This window comes from Plectropomus leopardus, chromosome 2, assembly GCF_008729295.1.
Source record: "Plectropomus leopardus isolate mb chromosome 2, YSFRI_Pleo_2.0, whole genome shotgun sequence".
Lineage (NCBI taxonomy): Eukaryota > Metazoa > Chordata > Actinopteri > Perciformes > Serranidae > Plectropomus > Plectropomus leopardus.
In genome coordinates, this window is record NC_056464.1 from 36,971,639 (window position 1) to 36,991,950 (window position 20,312).

The 20,312-nt window shown below is 35.4% G+C and overlaps 1 protein-coding gene and 1 long non-coding RNA gene across 2 annotated transcripts in view; one reads left to right on the forward strand and one right to left on the reverse strand.

Annotated features, from left to right (window-relative positions):
* The first annotated feature begins 3,101 nt into the window (after nt 1-3,101).
* Nucleotides 3,102-18,941, forward strand: LOC121960487. The gene is made up of 3 exons (XR_006106988.1): nt 3,102-3,178; nt 9,223-9,372; nt 18,769-18,941. It is a non-coding gene; the product is annotated as an uncharacterized LOC121960487 (long non-coding RNA).
* The window catches only part of ptprt (protein tyrosine phosphatase receptor type T), a 436,976-nt gene continuing 423,734 nt past the window's right edge, over nt 7,071-20,312 (reverse strand). The window contains exon 38 of the mRNA XM_042510188.1: nt 7,071-9,343. Coding sequence (XP_042366122.1) covers nt 9,290-9,343 — 54 coding nt within the window. The 3' untranslated portion in view covers nt 7,071-9,289. The remainder of the gene's footprint in view (nt 9,344-20,312) is intronic.

A 20,312-nucleotide genomic window follows, 5' to 3' on the forward strand; every position in this document is an offset into this window, starting at 1 on the left:
GATTTTTTTTTTTTTTTGCAAAACCTCTTCAACACATTCAACACTAATTAAAAACTCAAACCGTATTCCAGAGTTTTCAAGTAAATCCTCATATCACTCAGGATTTTATGACTCGGAAATGCAACACTTTTTCAAACTTGTGACTTTTCAGTTACGAGACAAGTTTTCGCATTCAGCCTTTTTTTGTTCCTCTCAGGAACACACACCAAGTGTGGTGAAAACTAACCCAACATGAAGCTTGTGGTGAAGACAGCAAAAGCTTTTTAGGCTTCTGCTGCTACAGAGGCTCCGCGGCAATCTCAAAACTCGTCCATTCTGTTCCGCAGCACAGGTGAGATTTCCCATATGTCTTCATTTTGTGTCCAACTTTGCAGAAATCCAGCTGAAGTGAATGAGAGTGGAGCTGATGGATTTCACCCTGAGTCATGCATGACTGAGCATCTCGTTTGCTTCCTCCCCTCCGGCAGAGACGGTGAAACAACGATGGGATTTACACAGACACAAAAAGGTAAATGAGCTGACTGTTTCTGTTGAGGTCACAGGGTGTTTTTTTTGGGGTTTTTTTTAGAGAGGACTGGTTTTATTTTTTTTATCAGTAACAAATTATATGTTTAACTTTGCTGCCATTTTGCACAAGTTTGTATCACACAAAAGAGATGTAATGCTCTTCAGTGAAACACAACGCTTAAAATTCTTTTTGGAAAGTGAAGACATGTCAGAACCTCTGATTCGTCAAATCTGCTCATATTTTGGTTTTCATGTCAATATCTTAATGCAGGGATACTCAACTTGCTTTGCTTGGGGCCCATTTTTGCAAAATGACAGGAGGCCAGGGGCCAATCACAGCAGCCCCATAAATGTTTCCAGGATTCTAGTGATTATATGAAAAAAGCCTCCTGCAGACTGTGAGATTTTTGCAGTTTTATAAGTTTACTCGGGTACGACATCAAGTTTGATGTCTGCCACTTCGTCCATCTGCGTCAATAAGCAAGAACAAAACGTCATCTGTGTGCATCATCCATCTGCCCTCCTGTAGTGGTAAGAGCAAAATGTCCCTGCGTTCCAATACCAATACTACCATACTATTTCTTTTTGCCAGAAAAGGATTTAATATGTCCCAATTAGAAGTATTTAAAATGCAGTATGCCAAAAATACCAGAATGTCCTACTACATCTGGCCGCATTTTGCAGTTTGCAAGCCAGCATGCTTTTCTGGCTGTTCTTACCCACAATCCTCTGCCCAGCTGCAGATTCGTCACATCTTGACAGCTGGTTGCAATGATGAATGACATGACAGTGCAATCAAGTGACTGATGACCAGTCATATGGTAATAATAGCAAAATATGTTGTTTAAGTGAACAAACGAAATCATACAGATAACCACCAACAAAAATGAATGAAAATAATGACAGAGAAATGCATATGTTGGCTAATAAAATGAATATATAATGTTAGAATCCACAATGTATGCAGTTATAACATAAAAGTTAAACATTGTTAAGTAACCATAGCAGAGCTCTCCAGGTTAACCTCCGTCTCTGATGAGTTTGGTGAATAGCGATTTGTTTTATCTCCATGGTAACGGTTATATATGAGAAAGAGGGTCAAAGTTCAGGGTGCAGTATTATGAAGAAGTAGTATGTCCTGATTGTGTGCATACTGCATGCAACAGTGCATACTTTGCAAGGGAAGCCATAGTACCGACTTAAAGTAAAAAAAGAAACAGTATGCGATTCGGAACGCATCCTGTAAATGAACACATCGAGTCCTCGCTATAGCGGCATTTATGTGTGACGGGAAAAAAAGTAGAGGATAATGTGGACGCGGTCGTGTCTGCAGAAATGAGGCTAACTCGGCATGCCAATTTAGCAACCGGAGCATGAAGTAAGGAAAGCATCTATTAGCATTTAGCATTCATTAGCAGAGTCATTAGTGCGTCATTTCATGCTGCATTTCTGTTGGTTGGTCGGTAGATGTAGATTGTAACACCGGTTATCCCAAATTTTGATCCCAGGCTGGTTTTGATCGCAAAACTGTGGCAGTGGTTGACGTTGAACCTAGGGCTGGTTTGTGGTTCAGGACAATTTTTTGAAAATGCAGATCTTGACTTTCTTCTCTGCCACACGTTCCCAAAAAAAGGCACAGTCTGGTCATTCATGTGGAACTGGTTTTGGTTTTGCAGCATCAGATCTGGAACAAACCACAAGCTGCTGAAATGTTTGATAAAAGGCTGCTGCAACTGTGTGTGCCAGGCTTAACGCAATAATTCAACTATTTCTAAAGTCATGTAAACGTACTGAGTGTAAATGCAGCACATGGGGGATCTGCTGCGGACACCCAATAACCTTGTTACAAGTTCTGCGGTAGAAAATGTATTAATAACCCTGTTAGACTGGGAAAAATATATTACAGTGCCACTGTGAACGCCCTACTCCTTCCTCCCCCCGGATAATGACATTTTAGTGAGAGCAAATGAAATGGGCCAATTTTCAAACTCATTACAAACTCAGTTCTGAAAGAGAATGAAAAAAAAAGAGGAAACATGCGAAGAGAGAGGAAAGAACATGAGACAAATGATAAATATTGGCATCAGCTTTGCATCTGTGTGTTTGTTTGAGAGACTGTTTTATATATGCATGCCTTGTCTGTGCCTTTAGGTGTGTTTTGTGCGCTTTTGTCTACCTGTGTGTGTGAGTGTGGATGCATGCAGACTTTTGTGTGATGTGTGAGTGTGCGTCTGTGGGTTATGTATGCTTTGAGCGTACCTTTTTTTCTTTCTTTTTTTGATGTGTGTGTGTGCGTGCATCAACTCAGCCCAAAGCCAAGCTGACAGACAGCTTCCCTCTGAGGAGCCCCTTAGTGTTTCTGATTGATCGTCATAATGCCAAGGTACAGGCCCTGTCCTTGGTGCCTATGCTAATCGCAGGCTCATGCATATTTATGAGCTCCTTGGGAATCAACCAGCTAAATAAAGGATGAGGCTGTTGGCTTGGAGCTGCGTTCATCACTGACTCTGATTGATTAGAAAAAGAAAAAATCAGCCTATAAAACCCTGTGTGTTTTTATTTTTTCTTCTCCTCCTCAGCTCACGAATCACAATGGGAGCTTGTGAATGCTAGAAGAGCAAACAAAGGTGGAGGTGTCATGATGAAACCGTTAAATGGAAAAAACAAGTTGGTGAGTAATTCCAATACTATTTCATCACTGCCGATATATAGACTGTATGTTTAATCATGTGTCTTTATTAGTTTTGTTTCTTATCGACATTGTTTAACCCTTTGAAACCTGAGAAAATTCACTAAATTTAAAAAAAAAAAAATGGGAAGAAGTCAATGAGTAATGACAGGAGAAATGACCACAACAGTTTAGCAAGAAATCTGGTAAAAAAAAAGAAACAAGAAACTTTTCTGAAAATTCATTTAAAAAAAAAAAGTATATGAGCCATGAAAAGTGCTAAAAAAAAGTGATTTAATTCTGTAACATATTTAAAATTATGTTATATCATAATTATAAATGACCCCCCCCCCCCCCCACACACACACACACACACACACACACACACACACACAGCCCACACACACACACACACACACCCTTTTTTCCCTAGACATTCATTATTCCCTGTCTTTTAAAAAAATCTAAATCTACTAATTTTGCTGCAGTTTGTGGAACATTTCTCACCAAGTTGTTTGGTGCCTTTTTCCCATGCTTTTGAAAGAAATTGCACCAATTTGCTCATGGTCAAAGGATTAAATTCTTGTAAAAGACATCTGAAAGTAGTTCAAAAAGTGATGTTGCACCAGGTTTCAAAGGGTTAAAGCTGTAAATTAAGTTATTGTGCTGGGACTGCTCCAAATGAAAAGTGTCCTGATATAACTTTTATCATTTGGCATTGTATTTAGAAAAATTAACTTCAGTGTATCTCTTATTGGCTACCATTAATTACATAAAATGTATACAAAAACAAACAAACATAAATACATCAAGCACATCTCGAAATGTTTTTCCCCACATAGAGCCTGACCTGAAATAAAGGCAGGCCGTTTCTTTTCAGTCCAAAAACATGCAGCTCAGGTTAATTGATGACTCTAAATTGCCCTTAGGTGTGACTGTGAGTGTGTATGGTTGTTCGTCTATATGTGTCAGCCCTGCGATAGTCTGGCGAACTGTCCAGGGTGTACCCCGCCTTCCGCCCGATGACAGCTGGGATTGGCTCCAGCCCCCCCACGACCCTTACGAGGACAAGCGGTTACAGAAAATGACTGACTGACTGACTGACTGACTATACTTACTAGACATTTTTGACTATAATGCTACATTCATATGGCATATTATACTGCCATTTTTTATTACATACTGTTCTATGATTTTTTAATGACTGACTATACAGTGACTTTTTTCACATAGTGTACTATAACTTTCCATGTCTTTTTTCGTGACATATAACACTGACTTTTTAATGATAAACTATACTATGACTTTTATGCCATTTCTTCTAACATACCATAAAATGTTTTTTTACATCATAATTTAGTATGATAATAATATTGTATGATTTTTCAAGTTTTTATGATGTTCTATACAAGACTTTTTTAGTTTTTTTGACACACTATACAATGTTTTTTTTGACGTGCTAAACTATAACATTTTTTCATTTTTTTTTCAAAATACTATACTGTGACAATTTTTCAACATATGTTAGTCTGACATTGTTTTCATCATGTTCTTCTATGACGTTTTTTTTCAGTTTTTTAACATACTTTTCTATGACATTTGTTTCAAAGTCTTTACTGCCATTTTTTTTCATCATGCTTACAATGACAATTTTTAAAGGTTTTATGACATACTTTTCTGCGACTTGTGTTCATCATACTATTATATTCTATTTTGTTGACATGGCATACAATGACTTTTTGTTTCAACACTAATCTATGACATTTTTTGGACATGCGATACAATGACATTTATTCATTTTTGTTGACATTCTATGACCTTTTTTTGACATGCTATACGATGACAATTTTTCAGGTTTTTTTTTTTTTTTTTCAAATTACTGTGACATAGTTTCAATGTGCCTTTAATAACCCCCCCCCCCCCCCATTTTTTTCAAAGAGTTATACCAATAACCTTTTTTTCCCAGTTTTTTTGACATCTTACACCATGACTTTTGCTCTACATACTATACAATGCATACATACTGTGAATCTCTTCAACATGCTTTTCCATGACTGAACAAAATACAGTACTTTGACTTTTTTCACCATGCTATAATGTATATATGACATTTTTACTGTTCTTAAATATGATGGGTTTTTTTTTGTTTTATCAGAATTCTTTGATAAAGCCATGGCATTTTTTCAGTTTTTATGCTATTTTGGACGACACATTATAATATGACTTTTTTCTGCTATTTTGGAAAAAAGTGGATGAAATGCATTTAAGGCTCATTCAGCAACAGTTTTTCAACCCCTTCTGCTGAAGCACGACTTTTCTACTATAGAGTGGCACTTATCACCATTCGGAAAAGTCGTGTCGTGCTTGGACTGAATGCAGCGGACCGCGAAAGGGTCCCTACCGACGGCATACGCCAACAAGCCGGTTGGACTGGAAGGGAGAAACGAAACTGAAAGTGCCGGACGAAAAGAGGGAGAAGAATTGGTATCACGGTGAGGCTGGCCTGACTCGGAGTGGGAGCTGTTCCTCTACCAAGCCTTCTTTTGTTTTGTGTCTGATCGCAGGAGAGTGAAGTGGATGAGATGTGATTTTGGCTCACTCAGCAATGGGAGATCTGGGACTGCTCTGCACACATCTTCACAGAGACATCCAGGATCAAGCTGTTGCACTGGATGAACTGACCTTGTGGGGGGCATTTGGACAAGGGACTCTAATGCAAGTTCAAAAAATGCACTGCAGGAATTGAACAATGCCATGAGCAGCGACGTCACAGAGCAAACGGATGAAATCTTCATAGTAGCTGCTGATTATGATCAACTTAACCTTCAACTCCAAAGATGTAGCAGGATCAAAGATGATTGTAATTTTGTTTTTTAAACTTTGTGTAACATACTACATACTTTTTTATGCTTTTCATGCAATCATTCTATGATTGGACTTTTTTATGCTATTCATGGCAACATACCATACTAGGACTTTTTATGTGATTTTGGACAACATACTATTATATAACTTTTTTAGGGTATTTTGGACAACAAGTTTTACTTTTTTATGCTTTTCATGACGACATACTATAGTTTTAATTATTTATACTATTTATGATGACATACAGTACCATACTTTTTTATGCAATTTTAGATGACATACTATGGTATGACATTTTTATGCTATTTTGAACGATATACTATAGTATGACTTTTTGATGCTATTTTGGACGACATACTTTAGTATGACTTGCTTTTGCGAATTTGGAGGACATACTATACTATAACTTTTTTATGCTGTTTTTGATGACATGCCATACTATAATGCTTTTATGGGACTTTGGACAACATACTAAAGTATGACTTTTTATGCTTTTTTGGACAACATACTATAGTTTGATTTTTTTATGCTGTTTGGGACAACATACTAGACTATGACTTTTTATGCTCTTCTGAATGACACACTATAGTATGACTTCTTATGTTTTTTTGGACAACATGACTTTTTTCAACATAATATACTAAAAGATTTTTGAAATACTATACTGACATTTCTTCAACATGTCATACTTGTATTTTTTAAACATGCTAAACTATGACAGTTATAGCAGCTTTTTTGACTTACTATACTATGACATTCTTTTAAAGTACTCAACTATGACATATTTTTTAACGTGCTATAGTATGACAGTTTTTCAACATGCTATAGTATGACAACTACGATGACTTTCTTTGACATGCCATAATATGACGGTTTTAGTTTTTATTCAACGTGTTATACTATGATGGGTTTTTTTTTTTGCATGCTATACTTTGCGTTGTAACATTTAGTTGCTGGATCCCTCATATGAAGTGCATAAAATGTTATTTATGTCAAAATAAGAGTCTGTAAAGAGAGAGATGAGATCACATTCAACATTTTGGTCCCTTTATTTCATTGTAACCACATTTCAAACAACTAAACAACCAATGGAAATGGCATCACCAGATCTAAACAACACTTTGCTAGACAAATAATCATCAGAATAATAATTATACAAAACAAATGTACAAATTCAGGACAAAGAAAAAATCCAAAAAGAAATCAAATAAACAAAATATATAATACAGATGAACAGCTGTGAACCAAGCCAATAAAATAAATCCTTGGTGGAAATAAAAATGATAATGGCTTTCACATGGTCTTCAATACAACACCCTTACAGTCTTTGTCTTGATAGGTCCACAAACGAGCCTGACTGGACTCTAGCAACAAAATAAAACATAAGCGCAGACTGAACATTTTGCCACAACATTTTACCACAGGTATGCCAGTTCTGGCCAAGAGAATAAAAACTTCTGCATCTCTTAAATAGCCAACAGAGAAATGTCAAAAGACAAAAGTCGTCTCAGATGAGGAGATAATGGAAAGCTGTGGTTGGCCTCACATCCTGTATAATAACTCCCACAGGTCTTAACTGTTAGCCATGTTGACCTTCTTTCATGCTGGGGTCAATCATCAGCTGGAATCATTTCCTTTAAGACTGGGGAGTGAGTTTGTCATATGAATTTTTAAACCTGAAAACCTCAATGTTCTCAGCAAAAAGCACATTCCAGGCTCTGTTTGTCGAGGAAGTAAATATGACCTGTCTCTTTCTGTTTGCAGTTGTCATTTTAATGATAGATTGCAGGCTGGAGAAAACGGCGTTATCCCCAAGCTTCATGAAAATTAAAGCAATCTGCTTCCTCAGCTTAAGTCACTCTAAATATGGGCGTCAGCTAAATGTGCAATATGCAAAAATATATATATTTTTTAGACAACATGTCTAAATGGACAGTTTGTAGTAACATATTCCAAACTATAATACGCTGAGTCGCTGAAAATAACACTGACACAGATTTATAGAGTGATAGCGTTTTGAAATAATAACCTTCAATTGTAATGTATCTGGTGCATGATGTTTGTCTGTTTGTTTGTTTGACTGTGGTTGTCTTATCTTATTTACAGTAAGAGTAGATGCACACTATAAGATTTTGACAAAACTGATTTTTACATAAAGCCATTCAAACATATTTATGAAACCTTTTTTTATCTTATAGCCCCAAATGGTGAAAAAACAAAAAACAAAACTGGAGCTGGGACAACAACATTGTTTGGCCTTAAAGGCAAGGCATGAGTTTTCTTTTTTCTTGTTTTTTTAATGCTGTTGTTACTCTTCACCATGCACTCCACTAACTGTAGCTTCAAACATGCTACTTTCTCCTCTTTTTACAACATTCGCAAGCATTTTTCTCCAGTAAAAGAAAAACTGTCAAAGAAAAATCATAAATGATGTTTCTTTGAAGGTAAAGAAACCCTACTGAGAAATTTTGTTACCAATTACTGAATTACACATAATTTAATATTTAACAGTGAGGCAGCCAAGAGGCTGTTGAGTCACAGGGAAATCTATCTGCTTATTATTTCAAGGAAAAATGCCAAAAAATATCAACAATTGTCTGTTGGTTTTTGCTTTGATCTGTCTCAGCTAAACACAAACCTCTAGAAAAGCTCTGGGATGAATATTGGAGTCCAAAACACAGAGTTGAGGCATCACTTGAAGCTTAGCTAAGTGTGGGAAATCTTCCAGTGTGCATCCAGCCTTCACAGGGAGACAACATTCAAGGCGTAGAATATATCTAAAAAGGAAATACTGTACAATAGTCACATCACAGCCCAGCAGAGAGGACAGAGAGATAGAGAAGGAAAAAGTGGCGCTTTTTTTAAACATCTGATTTTGTTTTTTTAACATATCATTTTTTCTTTTTTTCTTTGTACAAGCATGTAAAGTTCACAGTCTTGCTGAAGCGAACACACACGAAAATCACCAGTGTGTATGTGTGTCGCTTTTTTTCTCTTCTGTACAGGTTGTGTGTGTGTATGTGTTTTCACAGGCACACTCAAGTATGCAAGCATGCCCTCTCTTATTCACACCAAATCACGTGCACGCTCTCTCAAACACACACACACACACTCACAGGCACACATGCTCACAGGTTGGTTTCTGGTCAGCACAAAGCAGTTTTGCACTTTGTGTGTTCCAGTGTTGCGCTGAAGATGACAGGCACCGTCAACCACAAATCAGAAAAGAGGATGTCATCACACAGCCAATCAGAAGGAGCTCAGCGCCTCCAAAGCCACTTCATAGCAGAACTTGTACTGTTCCTTTGGAGGGAGGAGACGGAAAAGCAGAGGTTAGTAATCTGCAAAATCATTTCATAATTGTTGGCATAAAAATAGTCATAGTATACAATGTGTGTCGAAAATTGTATAAAAAGTCATACTGTAGTATGTGATTCCAAATGCCATAGAAAAGTCATGGTAAAGTATGACTTCCAAAATAGAACAAAAAGTTATAGTATAGTATGTCCTCCAAAATAATGAAAAACAAAATATGATATGTCCACAAAACAACTGAAAACTGCCTATAAAAGCCTGCTGAAACACGCCATAGCATAGAAAATTGAAAAAAGGACCAAGAACACCATAATTCTGAATGTTGAAAAAATAACCAAAAATGCAAGGCTATAGTAAGGCAAAAATGTCAAAAAATGACATGTCCCCAAAACAACTAAAAACTGCATTAAACCATTTAAAATAGCATACTGAGTCACGCCATTGCATACAAACTTGCAAAAAGGGCCAAAAACACCATAATTCTGAACTTTGAAAAAATGACCAACGATGCAAGGCTATAATAAGGCACAAATGTCAAAAAATGACATATCCCAAAAACAACTAAAAACCACATTAAACCACATAAAATAGCCTAGCGAGACACGACGTTGCAAAGGAACTTGCAAAAAGTGCCCAAAATACCATAATTCTGAATATTGAAAAATGACCAAAGATGCAAGGCTATAGTATTGTCAAAAAAAATATGTCAAAAACATGACGTCCCAAAAATGTCAAAAAATGACATGTCCGAAAAACAACTAAAAAACAAAATTAAACCATTTGAAATAGCCTACTGAGACACGCCATTGTAAACAAACTTGCAAAAAGTGCCCAAAACACCATAATTCTGAACGTTGAAAAAATGACCAAAGATGCAAGGCTATAGTATGGCAAAAATGTCAAAAAATGACATGTCCCGAAAACAGCTGAAAATCACATTAAACCACATAAAATAGCCTGCAGAGACATGCCATTGCATACAAACTTGCAAAAAAGGCAAAAAAAAACCATAATTCTGAATGTTGAAAAAATGACCAAAGATGCAAGGCTATAGTATGGCAAAAATGTCAAAGAATGACATGTCCCAAAAACAACTAAAAACCACATTAAACCACATAACATAGCCTAGCGAGACAAGCCATTGCATACAAATTTGCAAAAAGGGCCCAAAACATCATAACTCTGAATGTTGAAAAAATGACCAAAGATGCAAGGCTATAGTATGGCAAAAATGTCAAAAAATGACATGTCCCAAAAACAACTAAAAACCACATTAAACCATTTAAAATACCCTGCAGAGACACGCCATTGCAAAGAAAGTTGCAAATAGGGCCAAAAACACCATAACTCTGAATGTTGAAAAAATGACCAAAGATGCAAGGCTATAGTATGGCAAAAATGTCAAAAAATGACATGTCCCAAAAACAACTAAAAACCACATTAAACCACATAAAATAGCCTGCAGAGACACGCCATTGCAAAGAAAGTTGCAAAAAGGGCCCAAAACACCATAATTCTGAATGTTGAAAAAATGACCAAAGATGCAAGGCTATAGTATGGCAAAAATGTCAAAAAATGACATGTCCCAAAAACAACTAAAAACCACATTAAACCATTTAAAATACCCTGCAGAGACACGCCATTGCAAAGAAAGTTGCAAAAAGGGCCCAAAACACCATAATTCTGAATGTTGAAAAAATGACCAAAGATGCAAGGCTATAGTATGGCAAAAATGTCAAAAAATGACATGTCCCAAAAACAACTAAAAACCACATTAAACCATTTAAAATAGCCTGCAGAGACACGCCATTGCAAAGAAAGTTACAAAAAGGGCCCAAAACACCATAATTCTGAATGTTGAAAAATGACCAAAGATGCAAGGCTATAGTATGGCAAAAATGTCAAAAAATGACATGTCCCAAAAACAACTAAAAACCACATTAAACCATTTAAAATAGCCTGCAGAGACACGCCATTGCAAAGAAAGTTGCAAAAAGGGCCCAAAACACCATAATTCTGAATGTTGAAAAAATGACCAAAGATGCAAGGCTATAGTATGGCAAAAATGTCAAAAAATGACATGTCCCAAAAACAACTAAAAACCACATTAAACCATTTAAAATAGCCTGCAGAGACACGCCATTGCAAAGAAAGTTGCAAAAAGGGCCCAAAACACCATAATTCTGAATGTTGAAAAAATGACCAAAGATGCAAGGCTATAGTATGGCAAAAATGTCAAAAAATGACATGTCCCAAAAACAACTAAAAACCACATTAAACCATTTAAAATAGCCTGCAGAGACACGCCATTGCAAAGAAAGTTGCAAAAAGGGCCCAAAACACCATAATTCTGAATGTTGAAAAAATGACCAAAGATGCAAGGCTATAGTATGGCAAAAATGTCAAAAAATGACATGTCCCAAAAACAACTAAAAACCACATTAAACCATTTAAAATAGCCTGCAGAGACACGCCATTGCAAAGAAAGTTGCAAAAAGGGCCCAAAACACCATAATTCTGAATGTTGAAAAAATGACCAAAGATGCAAGGCTATAGTATGGCAAAAATGTCAAAAAATGACATGTCCCAAAAACAACTAAAAACCACATTAAACCATTTAAAATAGCCTGCAGAGACACGCCATTGCAAAGAAAGTTGCAAAAAGGGCCCAAAACACCATAATTCTGAATGTTGAAAAAATGACCAAAGATGCAAGGCTATAGTATGGCAAAAATGTCAAAAAATGACATGTCCCAAAAACAACTAAAAACCACATTAAACCATTTAAAATAGCCTGCAGAGACACGCCATTGCAAAGAAAGTTGCAAAAAGGGCCCAAAACACCATAATTCTGAATGTTGAAAAAATGACCAAAGATGCAAGGCTATAGTATGGCAAAAATGTCAAAAAATGACATGTCCCAAAAACAACTAAAAACCACATTAAACCATTTAAAATAGCCTGCAGAGACACGCCATTGCAAAGAAAGTTGCAAAAAGGGCCCAAAACACCATAATTCTGAATGTTGAAAAAATGACCAAAGATGCAAGGCTATAGTATGGCAAAAATGTCAAAAAATGACATGTCCCAAAAACAACTAAAAACCGCATTAAACCATTTAAAACAGCATGCTGAGACACGCCATTGCATACAAACTTGGAAAAATGGCCCAAAACACCATAATTCTGAATGTTGAAAAAATGACCAAAGATGCAAGGCTATAGTATGGCAAAAATGTCAAAAAATGACATATCCCAAAAACAACTAAAAACCACATTTAAACATGTAAAATAGCCTGCTGAGACACGCCATTGCATACAAACTTGCAAAAAGGGCCAAAAAAAGCATATTCCTGAATGTTGAAAAAATGACCAAAGATGCAAGGCCATAGTATGGCAAAAATGTCAAAAGTCCCAAAAACAACTAAAAACCACATTAAACCATTTAAAATAGCCTGCAGAGACACGCCATTGCAAAGAAAGTTACAAAAAGGGCCAAAAACACCATAATTCTGAATGTTGAAAAAATGACCAAAGATGCAAGGCTATAGTATGGCAAAAATGTCAAAAAATGACATATCCCAAAAACAACTAAAAACCACATTAAACCACATAAAATAGCCTGCAGAGACACGCCATTGCAAAGAAAGTTGCAAAAAGGGCCCAAAACACCATAATTCTGAATGTTGAAAAAATGACCAAAGATGCAAGGCTATAGTATGGCAAAAATGTCAAAAAATGACATGTCCCAAAAACAACTGAAAACGACATTAAACCATTTAAAATAGCCTGCAGAGACACGCCATTGCAAAGAAAGTTGCAAAAAAGGGCCAAAAACACCATAATCTGAATGTTGAAAAATGACCAAAGATGCAAGGCTATAGTATGGCAAAAATGTCAAAAAATGACATGTCCCAAAAACAACTAAAAACAACACTAAACCCATTTAAAATACCCTGCAGAGACACGCCATTGCAAAGAAAGTTGCAAAAAGGGCCCAAAACACCATAATTCTGAATGTTGAAAAAATGACCAAAGATGCAAGGCTATAGTATGGCAAAAATGTCAAAAAATGACATGTCCCAAAAACAACTAAAAACGACATTAATTAAACCACATAAAACAGCGTGTTGAGACACGCTATAGCATAGAAAGTTGCGAAAAGAGCCAAAAATGCCATAATTTTGAAAGTGGAAAAACTGACCGAAGATGCAAGGCTATAGTATGGCAAAAATGTCAAAAAATGACATGTCCAAAAAACAGCTGAAAACAACATTAAACCACATAAAATATCTTGCCAAGACAGGCTATTGCATAGAAACTTGCAAAAAGGGCAAAAAACACCATAATTCTGAATGTGGAAAAAATGACCAAAGATGCAAGGCTATAGTAAGGCAAAAATGTCAAAAAATGACATGTCCCAAAAACAGCTGAAAACCACATTAAACCACATAAAATAGCCTGCAGAGACAGGCTATTGCATAGAAACTTGCAAAAAGGGCCAAAAACACCACAACTCTGAATGTTGAAAAAATGACCGAAAATGCAAGGCTATAGTAAGGCAAAAATGTCAAAAAATGACATGTCCCATAAACAGCTGAAAACCACATTAAACCACATAAAATAGCCTGCAGAGACAGGCTATTGCATAGAAACTTGCAAAAAGGGCAAAAAACACCATGGCTATAGTATGGCAAAAATGTCAAAAAATGACATGTCCCAAAAACAGCTGAAAACCACATTAAACCACATAAAATAGCCTAGCGAGACACGCCATTGCATAGAAACTTTCAAAAAGGGGCCAAAAAAAGCATAATTCTGAATGTTGAAAAAATGACCAAAGATGCACGGCTATAGTATGGCAAGTATGTCAAAAAAATCACACATCCCGAGAACAGGTGAAAATCACATTAAACCACATAAAACAACATGTTGAGAAACGCCATAGCATAGAACGTTGTAAAAAGAGCCAAAAATACAATAATTTGGATTGTGGAAACAATGAACGAAATTTTATAGTATAAACATACAGAAAATGTGACAACATCATAGTATAGCGTGTTATCAAAAATAGCATAAAAAACTTACACTGCATCATGTCTATCAAAATAGTATAAATAGTCATAGTCTGATAATCATTATAATAAACTTTATTATGATAGTTATCATTGTGCAATACTGCACAATATATGAAACAGGGAAAACAGCATGATTTGCAGGAAATGCATATAAAATATGATACAACCACATGAATATCCATATACATCATAGCTCATACATATACTTTCTTACATAGACACATGCACAGACATACATGCACATTTATACATACACATACACATTTGTACATAGGCACATGCACATAAACACATGCCGACAAATACAAATACACACTGACATATGTAGTTAAAAAAAGGATGATTGCTCTTCTGTGCAGGGGAGTGTAAGATGTGTACTTTAGCATGTTGACCAAAACAGCATAAAAATATTACAGTAAAGTATGTCGAAAACTGTAAAAATGCAACTGAAAACCACATGAAATAGCATGCCGAGACATGTCATAGCATAGAATGTTGCAATCAGCCAATAACACCATCAGATTATATGTCAAAAAAAAGACGAAAACTGTCATGTGTCCCAAAACGAGCTGAAAGCCACATTAAACCACATAAAAAACCCTGCTAAGACATGCCATTGCATAGAAATCACAAATATCATAATTTGGAATGTTGAAAAAATGACTGAAGATGCAAGGCTATAGTAAGGTAAAAATGTCAAAAAATGACATGTCGCAAAAACAGCTGAAAACCAGATTAACCCACATAAAATGTCTCGCCAAGACAGGCTATTGCATAGAAACTTGCAAAAAGGGCCGAAAACACCACAATTCTGAATGTTGAAAAAATGACCGAAGATGCAAGGCTATAGTATGGCAAAAATGTCAAAAAATGACATGTCCCAAAAATAACTAAAAACCACATTAAACCACATAAAACAGCGTGTTGAGACACGCTATAGCATAAAAAGCTGCAAAAAGAGTCAAAAAAAAGCATATTTCTGAATGTTGGAAAAATGACTGAAAATGCAAGGCTATAGTAAGGCAAAAATGTCAAAAAATGACATGTCCCAAAAACAGCTGAAAACCACATTAAACCACATAAAACAGCGTGTTGAGACACGCTATAGCATAGAAAGTTGCGAAAAGAGCCAAAAATGCCATAATTTTGAAAGTGGAACAAAAGACAGAAAATGCAAGGCTATAGTAAGGCAAAAATGTCAAAAAATGACATGTCCAAAAAACAGCTGAAAACAACATTAAACCACATAAAATAGCCTAGCGAGACACGCCATTGCATAGAAACTTTCAAAAAGGGCCAAAAAAAGCATAATTCTGAATGTTGAAAAAATGACCGAAGATGCAAGGCTATAGTATGGCAAAAATGTCAAAAAATGAACTGTCCCAAAAACAGCTGAAAACCACATTAAACCACATAAAATAGCCTGCAGAGACATGCCATTGCACACAAACTTGCAAAAAAGAGCCCAAAACACCATAATTCTGAATGTTGAAAAAATGACCAAAGATGCAAGGCTATAGTATGGCAAAAATGTCAAAAAATGACATGTCCCAAAAAGAACTAAAAACCACATTAAACCACATAAAACAGCGTGTTGAGACACGCTATAGCATAGAAAGTTGAAAAAAGGGCCAAAAACACTATAATTTAGATTGTTGAAAAAATGACCAAAGATGCAAGGCTATAGTATGGCAAAAATGTCAAAAAATGACATGTCGCAAAAACAACTAAAAACCACATTAAACCATTTAAAATAGCTTGCTGGGATACACCATTGTATACAAACTTGCAAAAAGGGCCAAAAACACCATAATTCTGAATGTTGAAAAAATGAACAAAAATGCAAGGCTATAGTAAGGCAAAAATGTCAAAAAATGAACTGTCCCCAAAACAGCTGAAAACCACATTAAACCACATAAAATAGCCTGCAGAGACATGCCATTGCATACAAACTTGCAAAAAGAGCCCAAAACATCATAATTCTGAACGTTGAAAAAAATGACCAAAGATGCAAGGCTATAGTATGGCAAAAATGTCAAAAAATGACACGTCTCAAAAACACCTGAAAACCACATTAAACCACATGAAAAAAGGGTGCCGAAACACGCTATTGCATAGAAACTTTCAAAAAGGGCCAAAAACACCATAATTTGGAATACGGAAAAAATGACCTAAAGTGCAAGGCTATAGTATGGCAAAACTGTCAAAAAATTACATGTCCAAAACACATCTGAAAGCCACATTAAACCACACTAAACAGGATGTTGAGACAAACCATAGCATAGAGAGGTTGAAAAAAGAGTCAAAAACAAAATAATTTGGCATTTGTAAAAAATGACGGAAAATGCAAGGCTATAGTATGGCAAAAATGTCAAAATATGACATATCCCAAAAACAATTGAAAACCACATTAAACCACATAAAACAGTGTGTTAAGACACGCCATAGCATAGAAAGTTGCAAAAAGAGCCAAAAATACCATAATTTTGAAAGTGGAAAAAATGACTGAAAATGCAAGGCTTTAGTGAGGAAAAAATGTCAAAAAATGACATGTCATAAAAACAGCTGAAAACCACATTAAACCAGATGAAACAGTGTGTTGAGACACGCCATAGCAAAGAAAGTTGCAAAAAGGGAAACTAATTTGGAATGTTAAATAAGGGCCGCAAAATGCAAGGCTATAGTATGGCTAAAATGTCCCAAAAACAGCTGAAAACACCTAAATACAGCTTAAAATAGTGTGCTGAGACCTGCCATGGCATAGAAAGTGGCAAAAACGGCCAAAAACACCATGACATAGCATGTTGAAGAAACAACCAAAAATGTCATAGTATAGTTGTCAAAATATGACGTCCCAAAAACAGCTGAAATCTGCATAGAATAGTGTGTTGAGACAGCTTTAGCGTGGAATGTTGCAAAAACCTCCAAAAACACCACAAATTAGCATGCTGAAGAAACGACTGAAAATGTCATACTATATTATGGCAAAAAAATGGCAAAATATGACATGTCAAATAAACAGCTGAAAACAACATAGTATAGCATGTCGAGACATGTCATGGTATAGAATGTCAAAAAAACATCATAATATTGCCCTTTGAAAAATGTAAAAAACATGACGACGTGTCCAAAAAACATGTTGAAAAATTTTGACGTGACAAAAACATCATGGTATAGTATGTCATCAAAAATGATCCAAATTGTAACAAAAACATCATAGTATCGTATGTCATAAAAAATGACACAAAATCTGACAAAAACGTCATTGTATAGTATGTCGTCAAAAATGAACAAAAATGTGACAAAAACATAACTGTATTGTTTGTCATTGAAAAATGATCATCATATAGCATGTCGTCAAAAACCCAAGACATGACATGAAAAGAGTCATAGAATAGTATGACATCGAAAATAGCATTAAAAAAGTCATAGTAGTTGTACCAAAGCATGAAAAGTCATACTATAGTATGTCATCCAAAAAAGCGTACAAATGTAATTCTTAAGTATCTTACCAAATATAGCACGAAAAGAGTCATACTATAGTATGTTGTCCAAAGTCCCATAAAAAAATCATACTATAACATGTCGTCCAAAATCACATAAAAAGTCATATTATTGTATGTCGTCTAATATAGCATGTAAAAGTCATATTATTTTTTGTCGTCTCTAATAGCATAAAGAAGTCATGGCATAATATATCATATGAAATGGCATTAAAAAGTGATAGTATGTTGTCCAAGATAGCATAAAAAGTCATACTATACTATTCAGTCCAAAATAGCATTAAAAAGTCACAGTATAGTATGTTGTTTATACAGGCTTAGAAAAAATCTTTCTAAAAAATGGCCAAAAAGTCATAGTAGAGTATGGTGTCCAAAATGGAATAAAAAAGTTATAGTATAATGTGTTGTCAAAAACTGCATGGAAGTCATAGTATGACATTCATCCAAAACTGCACAAAAAAGTCATTGTATAGTATATTGTTCAAAATTGCATGAAAGTCATAGTATACTATGTTTTCAAAAACTGCTCAAAAATTTACAGTATCCTATGTTGTCAAAATTGCACAAAAAAGTCAGAGTATAGTAGCTATTCAAAATGACCTGAAAGAGTCATAATATAAAATGTCCTCCAAAATGTCATTAAAAAAGTCATAGTATAGGAAACTGTCCAAAATAGCATAAAGACAGGCATAAGGCAAACGTTATTCTGTGTGGTCTTGACTACGTTAGTGCACATCTAAGTGGGTGTGACTCTTTTTTTTTCCTCTGTCGCTGTTTCTCTCTTCCTCACTTATTCTTTGCTTGCTTCTCATCTACCTGTCTCCTTTTCACAGGCGCACAGAAGGTGAAACCAATCTTGGATGGGGAGAATATAAGGGAGCTAACAACACAGCGCAGCATGTTGGGTTCTGCTAAATTGTTTTTTTTAGTTTGGGTTGGAGGTTTTGGGTAGTTTAGTTCTTGTCTGGTGTTTTTGTTGGTAAAGTTAAAGTTAGGAGTTGTAAAGAATGAGCTGGGTTTGACGGCTCACTGAGTGGTTGGCCTTGTGATTCCCCATCTTTTAATATTTTGGTCGGTGTCACCAACCCTTTTTTGGTTTCTTCTCTATGTGTGAGCATGTTTTCATAAATAAACTTTGTTGATCTTCTGCCAAAACTGTGTCTGGTGTCCAGTACCAAACCTCTGTTCATCTGCATGTGCCCAAGAGTCACAGTTAGAATGTTGTCGAAAACTGCATAAAAGAGTGATACAGTATCTAGTTTACAATAGTATGAATAAGTCACAGTATAGTTTAACATCAAAAATGGCATGCAAACAGTTTTAGAATAGTAAGGTGTCCAAAATGGCATTAAAACATGTTGAGCATCGAATGTTGTCAAATATAACAAAAAATGCCATACTATAGTACATTGGGGTTCAAAAAAAAAAAAGTGAAAAAGTGAATAAATGATTCAAAATAGCATAAAAAAGGCATAGTATAGTATGTTGTCAAAAATAGCTTGAATAGCTTGCGTCATAGTATAGCATATCCTTCATAATGGCTTAAAAACAGTTTTAGTAAAGAAGGTTGTTCAGAAAAGCAGAAAAAAAGAAATGTCAAAGTATACTATGCTGTCCAAAATAGTATAAAAAAGTCACAGCCTTGTATGTTATCCAAAACAGCATAAAAAAGTCATACTATAGAATGTAGTCCAAAATAGCCAAAAAATTCATAGAATAGTATGTCGTCCAAATCAGCATGAAAAAAATCAGTATAGTATTTTGTTCAAAGTAGTACAAAAAAGTCATACAACAGCACGTCGTCCAAAATAGTATTAAAAAAAGTCACAGTCTTGTATGTCGTCCAAATCAGCATAAAAAAGTCACCGTATATAGTATATCTTCCAAAATAGCATGAAAAAGTCAAACTATAGTATGTCCTCAAAAATAGCATGAAGAAGAAGTATTAAGTAGTTGTCCAAAATAGCATTAAAATGTCAATTCAATTCAATTCAATTCAATTTTATTTATAAAGCCCATTATCACATAACATAGTTTGCCTCAGAGGGCTTTACAGCATACGACATTCCTCTGCCCTTAGACCTTGGCATCGTGTAAGGAAAAACCCTGTAATGGGGTGAAAAAATGTTAGAAACCTCAGGAAGAGTGACTGAGGAGGGAACTCTCTTCCATGCATTATGTTATTCCCTTGCGTGCAAATATCGTAGGTTTCACAGTATAGAATTTCATCCAAAATAGCACAAAAAAGTCATATGGCAGTATGTTTTCCAAAACAGCATAAAAAACTCATACTACAGTATATTGTCCAAAATAGCATAAAAAAAAGTAACTATATAATATGTCGCCCCAAAATAGCATAAAAATGTCATACTGAAGT